The sequence below is a fragment of the Apteryx rowi genome, unplaced genomic scaffold, assembly GCF_003343035.1.
Source record: "Apteryx rowi isolate R43461 unplaced genomic scaffold, aptRow1 scaffold_632, whole genome shotgun sequence".
NCBI classification, from domain to species: Eukaryota; Metazoa; Chordata; class Aves; order Apterygiformes; family Apterygidae; genus Apteryx; species Apteryx rowi.
Window position 1 is genome coordinate 326,197 of NW_020450908.1, and position 14,818 is coordinate 341,014.

At 42.9% G+C, this 14,818-nt stretch overlaps 1 protein-coding gene across 4 annotated transcripts in view; it reads left to right on the forward strand.

The window, feature by feature from the left end:
- The first annotated feature begins 2,718 nt into the window (after positions 1 to 2,718).
- Positions 2,719 to 14,818, forward strand: part of BAZ1B (bromodomain adjacent to zinc finger domain 1B) — a 57,001-nt gene continuing 44,901 nt past the window's right edge. For 2 of the 4 annotated variants that reach the window (XM_026084278.1, XM_026084277.1), the window contains exons 1-4: positions 2,719 to 2,966; positions 9,884 to 10,000; positions 12,180 to 12,324; positions 13,249 to 13,447. In XM_026084278.1, coding sequence (XP_025940063.1) covers positions 2,854 to 2,966; positions 9,884 to 10,000; positions 12,180 to 12,324; positions 13,249 to 13,447 — 574 coding nt within the window. In that variant the 5' untranslated portion in view covers positions 2,719 to 2,853. The remainder of the gene's footprint in view (positions 2,967 to 9,883; positions 10,001 to 12,179; positions 12,325 to 13,248; positions 13,448 to 14,818) is intronic. The other 2 variants (XM_026084275.1, XM_026084276.1) reach the window with 2 other exon arrangements.

The window sequence follows — 14,818 nt, forward strand, 5'->3', positions numbered from 1 at the left end:
CAACAGGATGAAGCTGAGATGTTACGCCTTACTGAAGGCTGCACTCACTTGCAGCACTCAGCAGGTGACTGAAGCAAGAGCAACTCCATAGATACTCAGAAAGATGGTGTTGAATTATTTTGGCAGAATTATACAAGGGAGCTGCTTGGTGTTCAACAGCGTAATATCTGAATTTAAACATGAATAGGAAAGGGGTCAGTTAAGGAAGAATTTTCACGGTCTCTGACCATACCTAAATGCTGCAATATTTGGCAAACTTCCAGCTCAATTGTTTTAGTTTCCTCTTGTAAAATTGGTTCCCTGTTCCTCTACTAACCCTTCTTTGCACGGATTCCAGCTTGAGCTCATCATTCTTGTACCTGGCAATGAGAATGGGACTCCACAGAAAAGCACAGCAGTACCACATACAGTGGCACAAATGCTGCCTTATGGAAACACCTCATCCAGAACAACTTAAGCTCATGTTTGGCTTTTTAATGGCTAGATATATTAATGGCCCCTAGTCATGCTGAGATACACAAAGGCATATAGACTTTCTTCTTCCTGTTATTTCCAGCTGATGAACTTTCCACTTAGAAATTCTTTCAGTTCACAACTTTGCACTCTGTTTTGTTATATTTCTTTTGAATGAAACTCCTCCAGATCATCCTGTACCTCTGATATTGTCTGATCCTTCTGTGTCCTGGCAGCCTCTCCCAACCTTGCAGTGTAATAAAATAATTAGTGTGTTCTAGCACAAATACCTCATGAACTTTTCTCCACCCCAATATTCCCCCTCCAGTAAATTGTCTTCTTACCTTAGTTCCTTACCTACGTCATAATTCTTATATACTGCTTTAAGAGAGTCAGTTAACTTCAAAACAATCAAATTAACTCTTAATGAACCTGCATCATATTTTACCTCATTTTTCATGCATTTGCCCTATCAAGCCCTGGGGCTCGACTAGTCAGGTTGCCAAAAACCAAGCCAGTAAGACTGAGACTGTTTGCCATAGGAAGTAGAAAGGTTCAGTACTTCAGGACCTGGTTAGAGCTTCAGCTGCTACTGTATTCTCAGGGAGCAGTTACATCTCCATATGCTTTCACTGATGGCTGGCAAGGTGGAGATGAGGGGAACCTTCCTGTTATTACACTCTCTTCACTGCTAGATGAAGCTATTGTGATAAACCAATATCTCCTTTGCTTATGTAATCCTAGTTGCTCAGTGGAGATTCATAACAGAAGAATAGTGTTGATGCCCCAGCTTGTATAATGGCTGCACCTAACTTTACAGGCAGTCTGAACAGCTGAATTTAACCTGTGTAGCTCCAAGCAGTTACTCAGGACTTCTTCTCTTCATCCCAAAGTAACCATAGCACGGCTAAACAAAGCAGACATTTCCTCAATGCCATGAAGCAGCAGAGATCCAAGATCACTAGAATATACTTCAATTGAAACACCTCTTTTTAAACAGTCACATGCATTCCTAATCACTGAAGAAGGAGTGAGAGGGAGCACAAAGAGCACTCCTAGGCTCATATTTTTGATATGACAGATTTTGGCAGGCAGCCTGTCAGCTGTTACCTTTGAGAAAATATTAATGACTATGGTCCCTAATAAACACTGAAAGCAAATATACTCCGCATACACCATTTCTCGGTGGAGAGGAGAGAAAGAGAGAGAACTCTCAACCTTTTGACGTGTTTTCCTTTCACAGAAGCAGCACCCCATGGCGACATCTGGGGCTCTCATTTCACCATGTTCAGGATCATGGCAGCAGTCGGCGCGGCGTTTGCTGCGTATATTGGAAGCTGGTACCTCGGCTTACAGGCATCAGAATGAACCGGCTCCCCCGGAGCAAGGGGGCCTTCCTCATCCGCTATTAAAGCCATCCTGCGGGGCCGTGTCCCAGAGACGAGTCCGCTCGCGAGGCACGACGGTGCACCGGGAGCCCTTCAGGCGGACGAGCCCGGTGCGCCGTCCAGCGTTAACACGTTCACGACACAACCGGCCGCGCCGCCCCCCACCGTCCGCCCCGGAGGACCGGCCCGCCGGAGGCGCCGCCTCGCTTCCCTACGGAGCCCAGCAGCGAGACCCCAGCCCCAGGGCTCCCGCCCGCAGGCCGGGCTTCGGGGCCAGCGCTGAGGGGAGGCTCGGGAAGCGGCCTAGGCCGGACACCTGCCTCCCGACCACTTCCGCGCCCGCGCAGTGGACGTGCCGCCGCCGCCACCCCCACCTCCCGCCGCGCCGCGCTCCCCAGGCACGGCAGCCCCCACACGACAGTGCAACTCCCCCTCCCCAGCCCGCCATGCTCCCACAATGCCGTGCGGCGCGGCCCGGCGCGGCGCGGCTCCCTTTTAAGAGGCGGGGGAAAGAGGGACACGAGCCGAGCCACGGAAGACAAAGCCCAGCGCGCGGCCCTGCCGCGATGCCCGGATGGACGAAGGGTGAGGGGCGGGAGCGCGCCCCGATTGGCTACCGCGGGAAATGGGCGGGGCATATAACGGGGACACAAAATGGAGTCGCGCTCTCTGCCACTTACATAACATGACCTCTCACCTTGCGCGCGGTGCAAGCGAGCTTGCTCTGTCGGTGGGCGGGGCAAGCTGGCGCGATTGATGAGCGTTTTAGCCAGTCAGACGCTGGCAGCGCCTACCGCTCTCCAATAGGCTTCCAGAGTCAGGCAGCTGGGGTGGGCCTTGCGGGGCGGGAGGCAGGTTCGGGTGCGCGCAGCGAGACTCGGCCCGCCGCCCGCTCGGGAGGGGGAGGGGAATCTCCCGCCATTTTTCAATCGTCCCGCCCGGGTTCCGCCGCCGCCGCCGGGGTCGTTGTGAGAATCCACCGGCTTCGGCCGGGACCCCTGTGTGTCCCGCCATGGCGCCGCTGCTGGGCCGCAAGCCCTTCCCGCTGGCTAAGCCGCTGCCGCCGGGGGAGCTGGGGGAGCGGTTCATCATCCCCCACACGCAGGAGGCCTTCCGCACCCGCGAGTATCCGCTCGGCCCGCGGGTCTGGGGGGCGGCGGGGTCCGGCCACCCGCGCGGGGGGAGGGGGGGTCGGAGCCGCGGCCCCGGCCGGGGCGCCGTGACAGGGCGACGGGAGGAGTGCTCCGGCGGTGCCGCTGTCACCCGCCGCAGCGGCCGGCGGGGCCAAGCGCTGCCTACGGGCCCCCGGGGCGGCAGCTCCCGCCGTTGTCAGCGCTCCGCCGGACGAACCGGGCCCCCACCGCTGGCTGGCGCGGACCTGGGCTCCGCAGCGGCCCTTTCTGCCCCGGAGAGCGCCCGGGCGAGGCGGCGGTGCCGGCCGCTTGCGGCTGCTGGCAGTGAGAGCAGCCCGGGGTTCCCGTGGGCTTGGGGCCGAGGACGGGGCTGTGCAGACAAAGCCGTCCCGGGGCGGCCCCGGGCCCACCGGGCAGTGGGGCGCTCGGGCGGGTTCCGGCTGCACCGTGCGCAGGAGAAAACGTGAGCACCTCCAGGGGTTAAATGCGCAGATTCCCGGAGAGAAGGAGCCCGGTGTTGCCCGGGTGCGGGACCCTGGTGTTCCCGGGGTGCAGGCCGGCTGCGGCCGGTGTGTCTGCCTTAGCGCAGGGACCGTTAGGTAAACATATTTTGACTTTTCCTGTACGTTCAGTGATGGTGTAGGAAGGACAGTTGTTCCCTGACAGGTTTCTAGGCTAACGTAAGATGCGATTAAACAACAGATGAAAGGCAAGTATAAGGCAAATAGGAACACCCCACTTAACTCTGTACAGAGCAATAGCGCTTTGAGATGTTGTTTCCATAAAAAGAAATTAACAGCTAAATGCTGCAAGCAACTGTAGCTGTCTGCTTATTCAGCAAAGGTTAGTAGATATCGATTTATTAACATAATTGAAGCAGAAGCAGTTCTTGAAAGTATCTGAAGCACAAATTTGTGTGAGAAATGTATTCCTTGCATAAGGGATAATATAGAAATCAGAGACTCCCACAACAAGGAAAAGAATAAAATAGGTAATAGAAGCTGCTTGCCTGTGGAGGACCTAGGTTTTCAGCCTTAATGTGAGTATTTTCTTTTGGATTTCTTTTGCATGAAGGATGTTTTCTGTGATTCCAGGAGATTCAGCATGTGACAGTTTTTGAGAGACAGGAAGTGGACGTGGGCAAATCAGATAACTGTTATAGGAGATGTGCAGCTACGTAGACAGAATTACCATCCAGGTTCTCTGTGTACGAATGAAGGAGCAGGGCTTATCCTGCACTGTAACATACAGACTATTACTTCAGGACCCTGGTGTGTCATCCGTAATATAAGAATCAAAATCTGAGAAACTGAGGACTAAAGGAAGGACTGAGACTGTAGTGGAAATGCATAAATATAGAAACATACCTCAGAGATCTTGTCAGCATGCAAAACAAAGGGACTCCAGAACTTATACAGACTCTTGTATTTGAGAATGTCTTGTTACTTCAGTATGCAGAACAGCCAGTTAAAGCCCCTAGGAAGGATTAGGTAGCTTTTGAAGAGAAAATGTGCATTTGAGTGCAGATAGGCATTACTAATGGATTCAGCTCAGTAAAATGAGATTGGATAGGGTGTCCGTTTAAAGATAGATATTCACTTTTTAAATTTATTTCAAATTAGAAAATTCAGTTTGTGACTGAAAATCCTGATGTTGTGATGTACACAAACTGAAAGTAGCTCCATCATCCAACTGACCAGATAGAAATCTGTTCTCTTCCTCTGCAAGGAACGATGAGTGGTCAAAAAGAATGAGTTTAACTCTAACTACTATTTTTCTAAAAGATGTGGCTTTAAGATTAGTCTGCCTTTTAGGAACAGCTTAGAGGAGTTGAGGGACACCTTCTGAGAACACTAATCTGTTAGTTTGACTCTTGTGAATCCATGAGTAGATGGAGGACATGTTTCTGCAGATGCCCGGATGATATTAATAGTAAGGAAAAAAATAAAGGTTACTCAGCATGAAGAGAGCATGGTGTTAGACACAGAATAAGAATGAAAGAGGAAGCATATGCAAACACTAAGAAAGATTCTAGAGAGATGTTCTTCTCTTGCAGAAAGTATTGTACTGGGTGTAGTGGGAGGCTGACTGCCTGACATGTTCCAGAAAACTCATATCCGCAAATATACATCACGAAACTAAAAAGAGAGACTAAGTAATGTTGGGTTTCTATCTTGATTTTTTTTTTTTTTTTTTTGGCCTAATATAAGCAAGGCAAAAACTGGAACAGAAAATTGCAAATGAGTCAGTAGGTTGTAGAGAGACAACTGTGAGAGATGTAACCTAAAGAAGCTTTGGGGGGGTTTTGGTCACTTCTGTTTATCCTGGATAATGCAAAGAAATGGCATTTGTGAATCCAAATAACGTGCAGAGAGGGACATGTAAAGAAGTACCAGAGTCTTTACTCAAATTGGCTTTTGGTTTAATTCACACCAAGGCCTGGCAGAATATGATCTACTTTTGAACTTCTTTTCTTTCCCTATTGAAGAACTATTGATTAACCCTTGCTCTAAGGGTGTGCAGGTCCTTATACCACGCAGCTATGAATGAGGTATTTGAAAGACATATAAAAGTTCTTTAGACTTTTCTTTAATGACTTGCAGTGGTAGATTAGGTTGAATAAAAAATGGAAATTGAGGTATTGTATAATAAAGATGAGGAGAGGCATCTGCCCTGTAGGCATGTATTTGGAAATTGTCTAAAAGCAGTGAACAGAAGGATAGACTGGTCAACAGAACTTGGGCGTTTATTTGGCTCTGTTTGTTTGTAGCTTTGCATGGCTTCCTTCTACTGCCAAAACCCCTAAAAACCTTTTAAGAGAACCCATGCTGGGTAGAGTGCCTTGCGTTGTAGAGAAGCCTTAGGCTTCTGGTCTCTGACTTGGAACGAGCCTTGTTAATTGTGTGGGTGTGGGGATGGATGAATCACTGGGCAAAGTCAGAAATAGACTCATCTTTGCTGGAGCTCTGTAGGATCCACTCCTGCAGTCATGTGAGGTGTAAAGTAAATGCTGTCTGCTTCATGTGTGATACAGGCTTATCCAGATCGTTTCGTGTATGCATGTGGGAAAGGGAACTGTCTGTGGTGCATGTACTGAGAGTTTAATGTCTATTGAAAATACAAAATTTGTTCTCTTACGGACAAATAATCTTTGCTGTTAATGTGTGGGATTACTATAGTTAGTGTTCTTGTATGGAAAACAGCACAGAAAACATGAGGAAAAGTCAGGCTGCATTCTGCATATAAGCTAAAGACTACAGTTCACATCTTCATGTGTAATGCCAGCCAATTAAAATCTGTTACAAAGACTATACAAGGCAGCACTGAAACATGGTCATGTCACTCTCTGAAAGCTTTGACACCCCTCTAAGAAGTAATATTTTACATAGATACTTTATGGTAAGTTTGACTTCTTAGCTAATACAAGTGGAAACAATTAAGATACTTTAAAGATGTTTCAGAGTTGATACTACTTATCAAGATGCTGATGCTGCCCCAGAAATGAGTAAGTTGTGTATCCACTTAATAGTCTTCATGTGCAGTGGTTAACTTGTTTACTTTTAAACATTTTTCTTTAAAAGGGTCCCTTTAAATTAAAAAAAAAACAAAAAACTTTGTTTTCTGGCTTTCAAAGTCTGAGGGATTTTCTGTGTGATATAATACATAACATTTGTTTAACTGTTACACAGAGAGTAGTCATCTGTTAAATTAAACATGCATGTTATTCATGGCTGTTGGGAGGATGTTTACAAGTAGCTGATATTCAGATTTTTTTATTTCTTATTGTGTTGGGAGTTTGTGGAAGTGGGAGCCCCAACTGTGTGCTGTCCATTGAAAGTGTGGTTGGTTATGGCACAGCAGGAAGACCTCACCTGCAGTCCTGAATCGGACCCATTGTATCATCTGAAATATACTGGGTTTGTTTCCAGTTTAAATGAAAAGGACTAAATAGCACATGTTCAGTGATTGTTTGACATATAGTAAACTTGCAGAAAAATTCTCCTGCTTTTTGTCTTTGTCCTCACCCCAGAATTTCAAAGCAGAACCTAGTTTGGGGGCTTTCTAGCATGACCCACAGGGGCACAAAGGCAGGGTAGACATGGTGGGCCTGAATCTGGAATGCTAGTTAAAGAATGTGGCCAGGGGTCACTGTTAGATGAAAGCTGACCAGCTGTAGGTGGAATTAAATTGCATTTGAGAGACAGAGCTGAGCTGGAAAGGGAAATTGCTATACCTGCTGTTTTTAAAATCGGTGTTGATCTTAAAAACATAGAGTTGTGATATGGTGGGATTGAGCTTGTTCTCACATGCATGTACAAGGAGAAGTCTTGGGAAAATTGTTGTGGATCTTCCTGCCTATATGGGAAACAGTGTTAGAAAAAAATATATGTATTTATCAACTGGAGCTGTGCATTTATTTGTTCTCCTTCCTGCTTGTGAAAGGAAAGGAGTCCCTTTGCAGGACTAGAGAGAACAAAGAGCTGGTAAATGTAGTAGGAAAGAAAACTGTAATTTTCTTCCCCTGGCATATCTCAAATATTTAGTTGTAGTTAGAATATTAAATTTTTTTTGTTGTTTTTTTTTTAATGGAAATATGATGATTCCTTAAAAAAAAAAATCAATCTTTAGCACTTATGTGTTATGGCAGCTGTGAGTCCTTAGTATCTAAGTGATGTCTATGGACTTGCAGAAGAAAAGCCCAGGAGAATGTGAAGATGGGGTCTTCAGTTTCATTCAGTGACTGCTGTTGCTTTTTTGTTTAGGTTCCTGTCTACTGTGATGACTGAATTTGGTTTTAACTGCTTTTCTTATGGGAAAGGCATAAGAAGGAAGAGTGTTATGACTGCAATTTAGTCATTATTAAAATTGTTAATTGCTGTAAATAGGAAATCAGGACTCCTGCTTGTATTTGATTTTCTGGTTAGTGTCACTACAGAATTTGCAATCACCGTTTTGATCAAGAATCACTGTTTTGATCAAGGTGGTGTGCTTTACAAATGAGTTACTCTGTATGCTCAATGCTGTTCTACCACAATGATGAGACTTCTTGCCCATATTCTGTAACTCCTCTAGGAGGGAAAGAAAAGCAGTGGGGCTAGCTAGGAGTTACTAGTGTCCTGGTTGGCCAGCTGGCTGTTGAGAAATGGGGTGCAGAACAGTTGAGTTCTGCCATTTCATTTATGGTAGCCTTGATTTGAGACTGTCTTATCAGGCTTGCAGCAGACTGACAAAAAAAAATATGAAAAATTAATAATAACTTAATCTTTTATCCCTCATAAATCTGAGAATTCAAAGTTGGCCAGAGGGCTCAAAACTTATTGGAGGACTGTCCAATCAAATGGACATATCACCCAATCTAAGAGTAGGACAAGGCCTGCTGTCAGAACTTGTAAAACCGCAGATTTTTTCTCAGTTTTAAAATATGTTCCAGGCAGAGGAAATTCTAAGCCATCAGCAATGGCAAATTTCTCTGAAGGTTACCCTATTTCTAGTTTATTTTCTTGCATAGCACCAGTTGCTGTGGATATGATGCATCTGTTTGTCAGTGTTCATAGTGTAGCTGTGTGTTAGCTAAGGACTAGTGGAGAAACGTCCATGAAGACTGGATTTGTTGGAACTGTGACTTGGCTTCCTAATAGAATCTGAAAAATATTTCAGTCACACTAAAATTTTCTTGAAAAACAAAGTATGCTCAGAATAAGATGAGTGATTTGCTGTGGCTGGTAACTTTTCTTTCAGAGGAGTGTAGGGTGATCTGTTCGTGTAGTGTGCTCTCTTTCATAATTAGTACTTCTGTGGCAGAGGGCTGAGCCTCTGTAGTTATTATAAGTATGCTTTGTGCTTTCTTTTCTGTTGAAAAATGCACTGAAGGCAAAGGGAAAGATGCTTTTCTTGCTTCTCTGATGTAATTTCTCCACTTAAATTACCACTGGTAAGGGTAGGGCAGCTTAAGCAGGCTGCCACGGGATAAACTGATAGATTTGCACTGTGTTAGTTTTTCTGATAATTGTTCCTGTACATGTTCCATCCATAGAAAGTATAAGGTGCCTTATATCTGTTTTCACTGTCAGATAATTACTTTTCAGGTAGAATGAGTAGAGCATGGACACAGATGCTTACTGCAGAGCAGCCAATGCTGTAATTTGCACTGCTGTCTGTGCTACAGTAACTTGCCTTTGCAGCTATTAATGGCCAGAGTAGCTTGAACTTGAGGCTGGTTATGACATAGGAAGTAGGTAATGTAGTTGATCAGAAAGATATTAATTCTATGCCAACCTAGGAGACTGCTCTTGATGGAAAATAAAGGAAAGGCATACTTTCTTGTGATTTTAATTTCAGGTTTTTGTGGTGGCATTTTTTTTCCCCCCCTCAAAAGATTAAAGGCATTGGATAGACTGAGACTTTGCATTTTGTATTTATAATGCCTTCCTACGGTATTAGAGCAGTAGCACATTACATGAGAGGGTTCCCCAACAGTTGTTTCTGGGCATTCAGAAACAGAGATGCTTAGCAGTCCTTACCCTGTCTGCTTCTCGTGCCTGTGATATTGTTTGTGCTGTTTTTCAGTGAATCAGTTCTGGAAAGCTGAAAAGTAGCTCAGCAAAACCAAGAAACTTTCAGCCATATGTGTTTGCCTGGTGCAGTTTAGCTGAGTTGACAGTGGCAAGGCATCTTCTGTCCTGCTAGCACAGAACAGGATGGGCACTTCAGCTGCAGAAAGTTCCAGTGCATCCTACTGGATTTAATGCAGTATCTCCATGGTAGATGCAGGGTCAAACCATCCTGTAATGTTTCTCAGCCTTTGTGCATGCAAATAGTAAGGGTTTAATTGAATTTGATTGTCTTGTGCTACTTTGGTTATGCTCTCTACTCCATAAATCCTGTTTTCCTGAGCTGCTGCTTCTACAGAGAGTATGAAGCACGGTTAGAGAGATACAGTGAACGAATATGGACGTGCAAAAGCACAGGAAGCAGCCAGCTGACACACAAAGAAGCTTGGGAGGAGGAGCAGGAAGTTGCTGAGCTGTAAGTATCAGTGAAGAAGTTGGTATGTGTCTATCTTTAGGCATTGGGGCAGAAGAGTGGACTTGGGAATGATGCATGTGATTGCTAGTTAGGAGGTAAGTAGCTTTTTACTGGCTGTAAGCAGACCTGGGGATTCTGGAGTTGAAAGCAAATTAAGTCCAAATTTGAGGCCATCACTAATACAGTTGAGTAATGTACTTATTTAGTGTTCTGTATCTTTGTGTTTCTTTAACTGAAATTGTTCAGCATATGGTACTTAGCCAATTTTAAAGCTCTCTAAGTAATGGGAATTTTTCAGAGGAAAAAAATTCTTGAAGGAAATAAAGTAGAAATACAAGGACAAGCCACTGGAGGGTTTCACGTCAGTGAGGTCTACAGCTGTAAATATTTTTCCCAGATCTGCATTGGTATTGTGGTGGTGTCATTGTACTATACACAACAAGTATTTTGGAGTAAGAGTTTGAGAATCTGCTTCACTTGAAACAGTAAAGAACAAAGGGAAAACGGCAAGAGTAATTACTGTGTTCAGACCACCACTGTTTCTCCATGGTTGGTGTGTCCCTGACCTCCCCCTCTAGCACACAGGGTAGGGCCTGAAGCCTCGGTTGAGATCCAGTTTGCTCTCTGCTGTAAAAAGAGTTTTCTTCAAAGGTGCAAGTTCTTGGCTGAACTAACATGTATACCTTATTTAACGATTACTGAGCATTAGGAATTGATGCCAAACAAACAACATTTTTCTCTGTTCTATGAATTGGTGATATGGATTTCTGTGGCTTTTGTTCCTTGAATTAACTGGGAAGACTGTCATAAGTACTATCTAAGAGATTACATTTTCTCTTGTCTCTCTATCTCATGCATAATATAGATTTCTGATTCATTGGCAAGAAAATTAATAGCTCTTAGCTTAAGGAGAAATTCCCCATAATGTGGGGTTAATTACATCCTTAAAGAAGCAAACAAGAAATATATTTCCTAATGGTCCTTATTTCTGTGAGGCTTGAAGTACTATTGTGTTCAGTCCTTCCTAACTAATGTTCTTGTTTGAGGGAAGGGTGTCTAGCTGGCTCTGCAAGCATGTAATCTTGAAGTAACCAAGTCCACGTATACTAGTTTAGTGTCACTTTCTTTTGGGTAGTGATGCTGGATTGGTTGGCCACTTCTGAAAACATTCAGAAATGTAAATGGAATATTAATGAAAGATTTCTCAGTAACCCGGTTTAGCTATAGTCTCTCTAAATGTAAAAAAAAGATTCTGTGAAATGCAATTTTGGACTTGTCTCTGTGAAACAGGATTATAAACTTCCTAGGGAGTTTACTGGCCACTTTAATACCTGTCAACAATCTGAATAAAAAAGTTCATTTAGGCAGTTTGTTATAGGGATAAATTTGTTCATGGCAATTGCAGAATAGCAAATACAGCTGATGATTCTGTCATCGATAAATCCCTTAGTTTGGGAAGCTAAAAGAGTTTTGGAAAAAGTAGAGTGTTTTGTTCCTTCTTTCAGTAACTTGAAATGGATTTCACTTTTTGGCTGAAAAAAATACAATATTTCTTAGACCTCATGCCAGCTAGTTGACCTGATCTTTTCATAAAAGAAACAAACCAAGTAAACTTGTAACAGTCCTTTCTCTTGTTTGAATGACAAGTTTTAAGATTATGCAACTGGTAAAACACACAAAGTATTTTTCTGTAGAAGACAGTTTGATCATGGAAGCCTGGGTCTACCTACTCTACTGTGTTAGGAGTCTGTAAGCCCAGAGTTTGGGAAGAAAGAAATGCTAAATGTTCATCAGCGTTGCATTAGTATTAAAAGGAAAAATCTTAAAATAACAAGCCCCATGATAATGACATCCTCTCAGTATATATTTCACTACTAATGGGGAGGCAATAAAGAGCAAGAGAGGGTTTACCAACAAAGCTACTCTGCCCAGAATGCTTTACACTGTTCCTTCTGGGAAGGATGAGTGCAAGTCAGTTTGTACTGGCCTGCCAGTGAATGCTTTGGGGTGGGGGAGGAAGAGGGTACACCAAAAAGCCTTCAGATCTTGGCATTCTAATGTGGCATCTGCCTCAAACATTGTCTTGGCTGTTAATGTTCTTGAAATGTGAAATGGGAGGCTACTTTGCATTTTGGCTTTTATTTCCTGAATAATGAAAACTCTTCATGTCCTTGCTCAGCTTGAAGGAGGAGTTCCCCATCTGGTATGAGAAACTGGTACTGGAGATAGTCCACCACAACACCGTATCTTTGGAAAAGTTGGTGGATGCAGCTTGGCTGGAGATCATGACCAAATTTGCAGTGGGTGAAGAGTGTGACTTTGAGGTAAGGATCTGTTTTTCGTTATTTCCCTTGTTTTTGCACAAAGCCACTTTTGGATATCTAAAGGCAAAAGAAGGGGGGAAGGATATGTTGGCCACTTACACTAGCTGAAAAATGATGAGAATGTAATTTCTGGGGAATGCCAGTGACAGCACCTGCTTTTCAAGTAGTTAAATAGAAAAATGTTCCATAAGCAAAGGCATGTGGATGACCTGTACTGATGTAAAGGGACTGACTTGGAGGGAAATGGCGATATATTTGTTAGAGCTGTTTAAATATGTGTGTGTTTGTGTGTCAGTGTGTATAATTTTTAATCAATTAATGAAAATAAAAAACTATATTTTTATATATGTATTTACTCTGCAGTAGTCTTCTCAAATAGCATGTCCTCAGAAGGATTAGCAGTGTTAAACTGACATAGCTTGAAGTCTGCTGCTTGGAAAGCTCTAATGATTAGAAAAATCCCTCCAAAACTTGAACTGATGCAGAAAAATCAAGCTTGTTAAAAATAAGGGAAAGCTTTATGAAAAGTGCTCTGCTGGAAGACTGTTTAGGACTGATTCTCTAACCTGGAACTACTAAGATAGCACTTTGCATCTTGCCCACACACACTTTCTTTAGGCTGAGAAAAAAGTACTATTAAACACTTGAAAAACTTGCAGGTGAGCAGTTCTCTATTTCTTAATTTGTACAGAACTTCCAGGTAGGAGTAGTAGAAAGAAATCCTATAATCCTTTGATAAGAGAGACAGTGAGTTCCTCTCAGGTAGGACATCAATTAAGTGTTTTGTGAAACCACAGTTTGTGGATCTTTTTAGTTAATTTGTGTGGGGTTTTTGTTGTTTTTTTTCCCCCTCCCCTCAGTGTTAAAGCTGATTAGTTCATGTTCCTTGCTCAAGTTTAGTTTTCATCAATTTTTTTCACACAGGTTGGTAAGGAGAAAATGTTGCCTGTGAAGGTTTTAAAAATACATCCCCTAGAGAAAGTAGATGAAGAGGCCTCTGAAAAGAAATCTGATGGAGCTTGTGATTCCCCATCCAGTGACAAAGAGAACTCCAGCCAGGTAGCCCAGGACAACCAGAAGGAATCTATCCTGAAGGAGGATGACAACAGGAGGGAAAGTATGAGTAAGTAGTAAGACAGCATGCCAAATAGATAACTGCTGGAACTGTGAATAAGTATTTGAATTCATGTACATCTTGGGCCTGGGCTGTGAATGTTGTGTGTGGTATTTAAAGGATATATGTAATTATGATCCTGAAATTTTCATTATCAATGGTGCAGTTTCAGTGTCATTAGTGCTGCTGACTTGCTTGTTTTAAAGCAGAAAATGTATTGTGGTTCTAAAGCATAATACTGAAAGCTATTTGTGGAAATGTATAAGTTTTAAAGGTATACTGAGCATATATTTAAAAAAAAAAAAGTGAGGGAGGGAAGAGGGAAGGAAAGAAAAAGAAAAAAAAACTAGAAAAAGTTTGTGTGGAATCATTAAGTTCTGCTGTGATATCCCTACCTCATCCTCAGAACAAACATCCCCAGTTCAAAGCTTGTGCTTCTGCAGTCAGAGACAAGCTGTCATTTTCTTTCATCTCCCCAAATGACATTGAAAACAGGTTTTTATTTTGGTTTCCCCCACCTTTCCAGTTTTTAAATGCTGAAAGGAAAAAATTCATGTGGAAAAATGTGTTTAAAAAATTTTTGAAGGGTTCAAAATAAAGCATGCTTTGAAACACTGTTCCCCTTTTTCATATCTGTTCCTCCTTGCTGCAGTACAAAACACTGGACATCCATGGCTTTTTTTTTTCTTTTTTTTTTTGACTCTGACAGAGAAGGCACTGTCAAAAGAAAAAACTGATTAGTTTCATGTCCTGTGCAATTAAAAAAAAACAGGGGGGGGGAATTGCAAAATTCCTTAAAAGAGACTTTTTCAAAAGTGCTTGAAAAAGAATACAACATAGCTCTGATCTGAATAACTGAACTTAAAGGCACATGAATGTAATGAGCTGTGCTTGTATTTGTAAACAGCCACTCTAACATCTGAGGAAGGTGTGTGTGGCCTCCATATTAGAGAAGAAGAAACCCAAAAAGCAGTCCAGAAAACTAATAGCAAAGTCAGGACTTGAATACAAGGTCTTCCAAGCTCTAGTCCCAAACTTAATCATCAACTTTTTTTGATTTGTACTGGAAAAATGTTATAAATTGTTTTGATATCATGCAGTAGTCTGTATTACCAGGGAAGAAAAAAACAACAGAATTGCAGGAAACATTCTGCCCTAAACTCATCCTTTGAAACAATAGTAGTGCTTGGATAGGGACTAACACATGCTGATCTTTTTATTGGGTGATAGTTTTCTTGAACTACCTCCTAAAAGGCATGGAAATAACTTTTATTTTAAAAGTGATCATTGGCCAAATTTACAGCAACATCTTTGCTTTTGGTGTTTTGAAAAACTTCCATAATATTTTGCTCAGTGTAGTACAGACTTCTAACCAGCTGT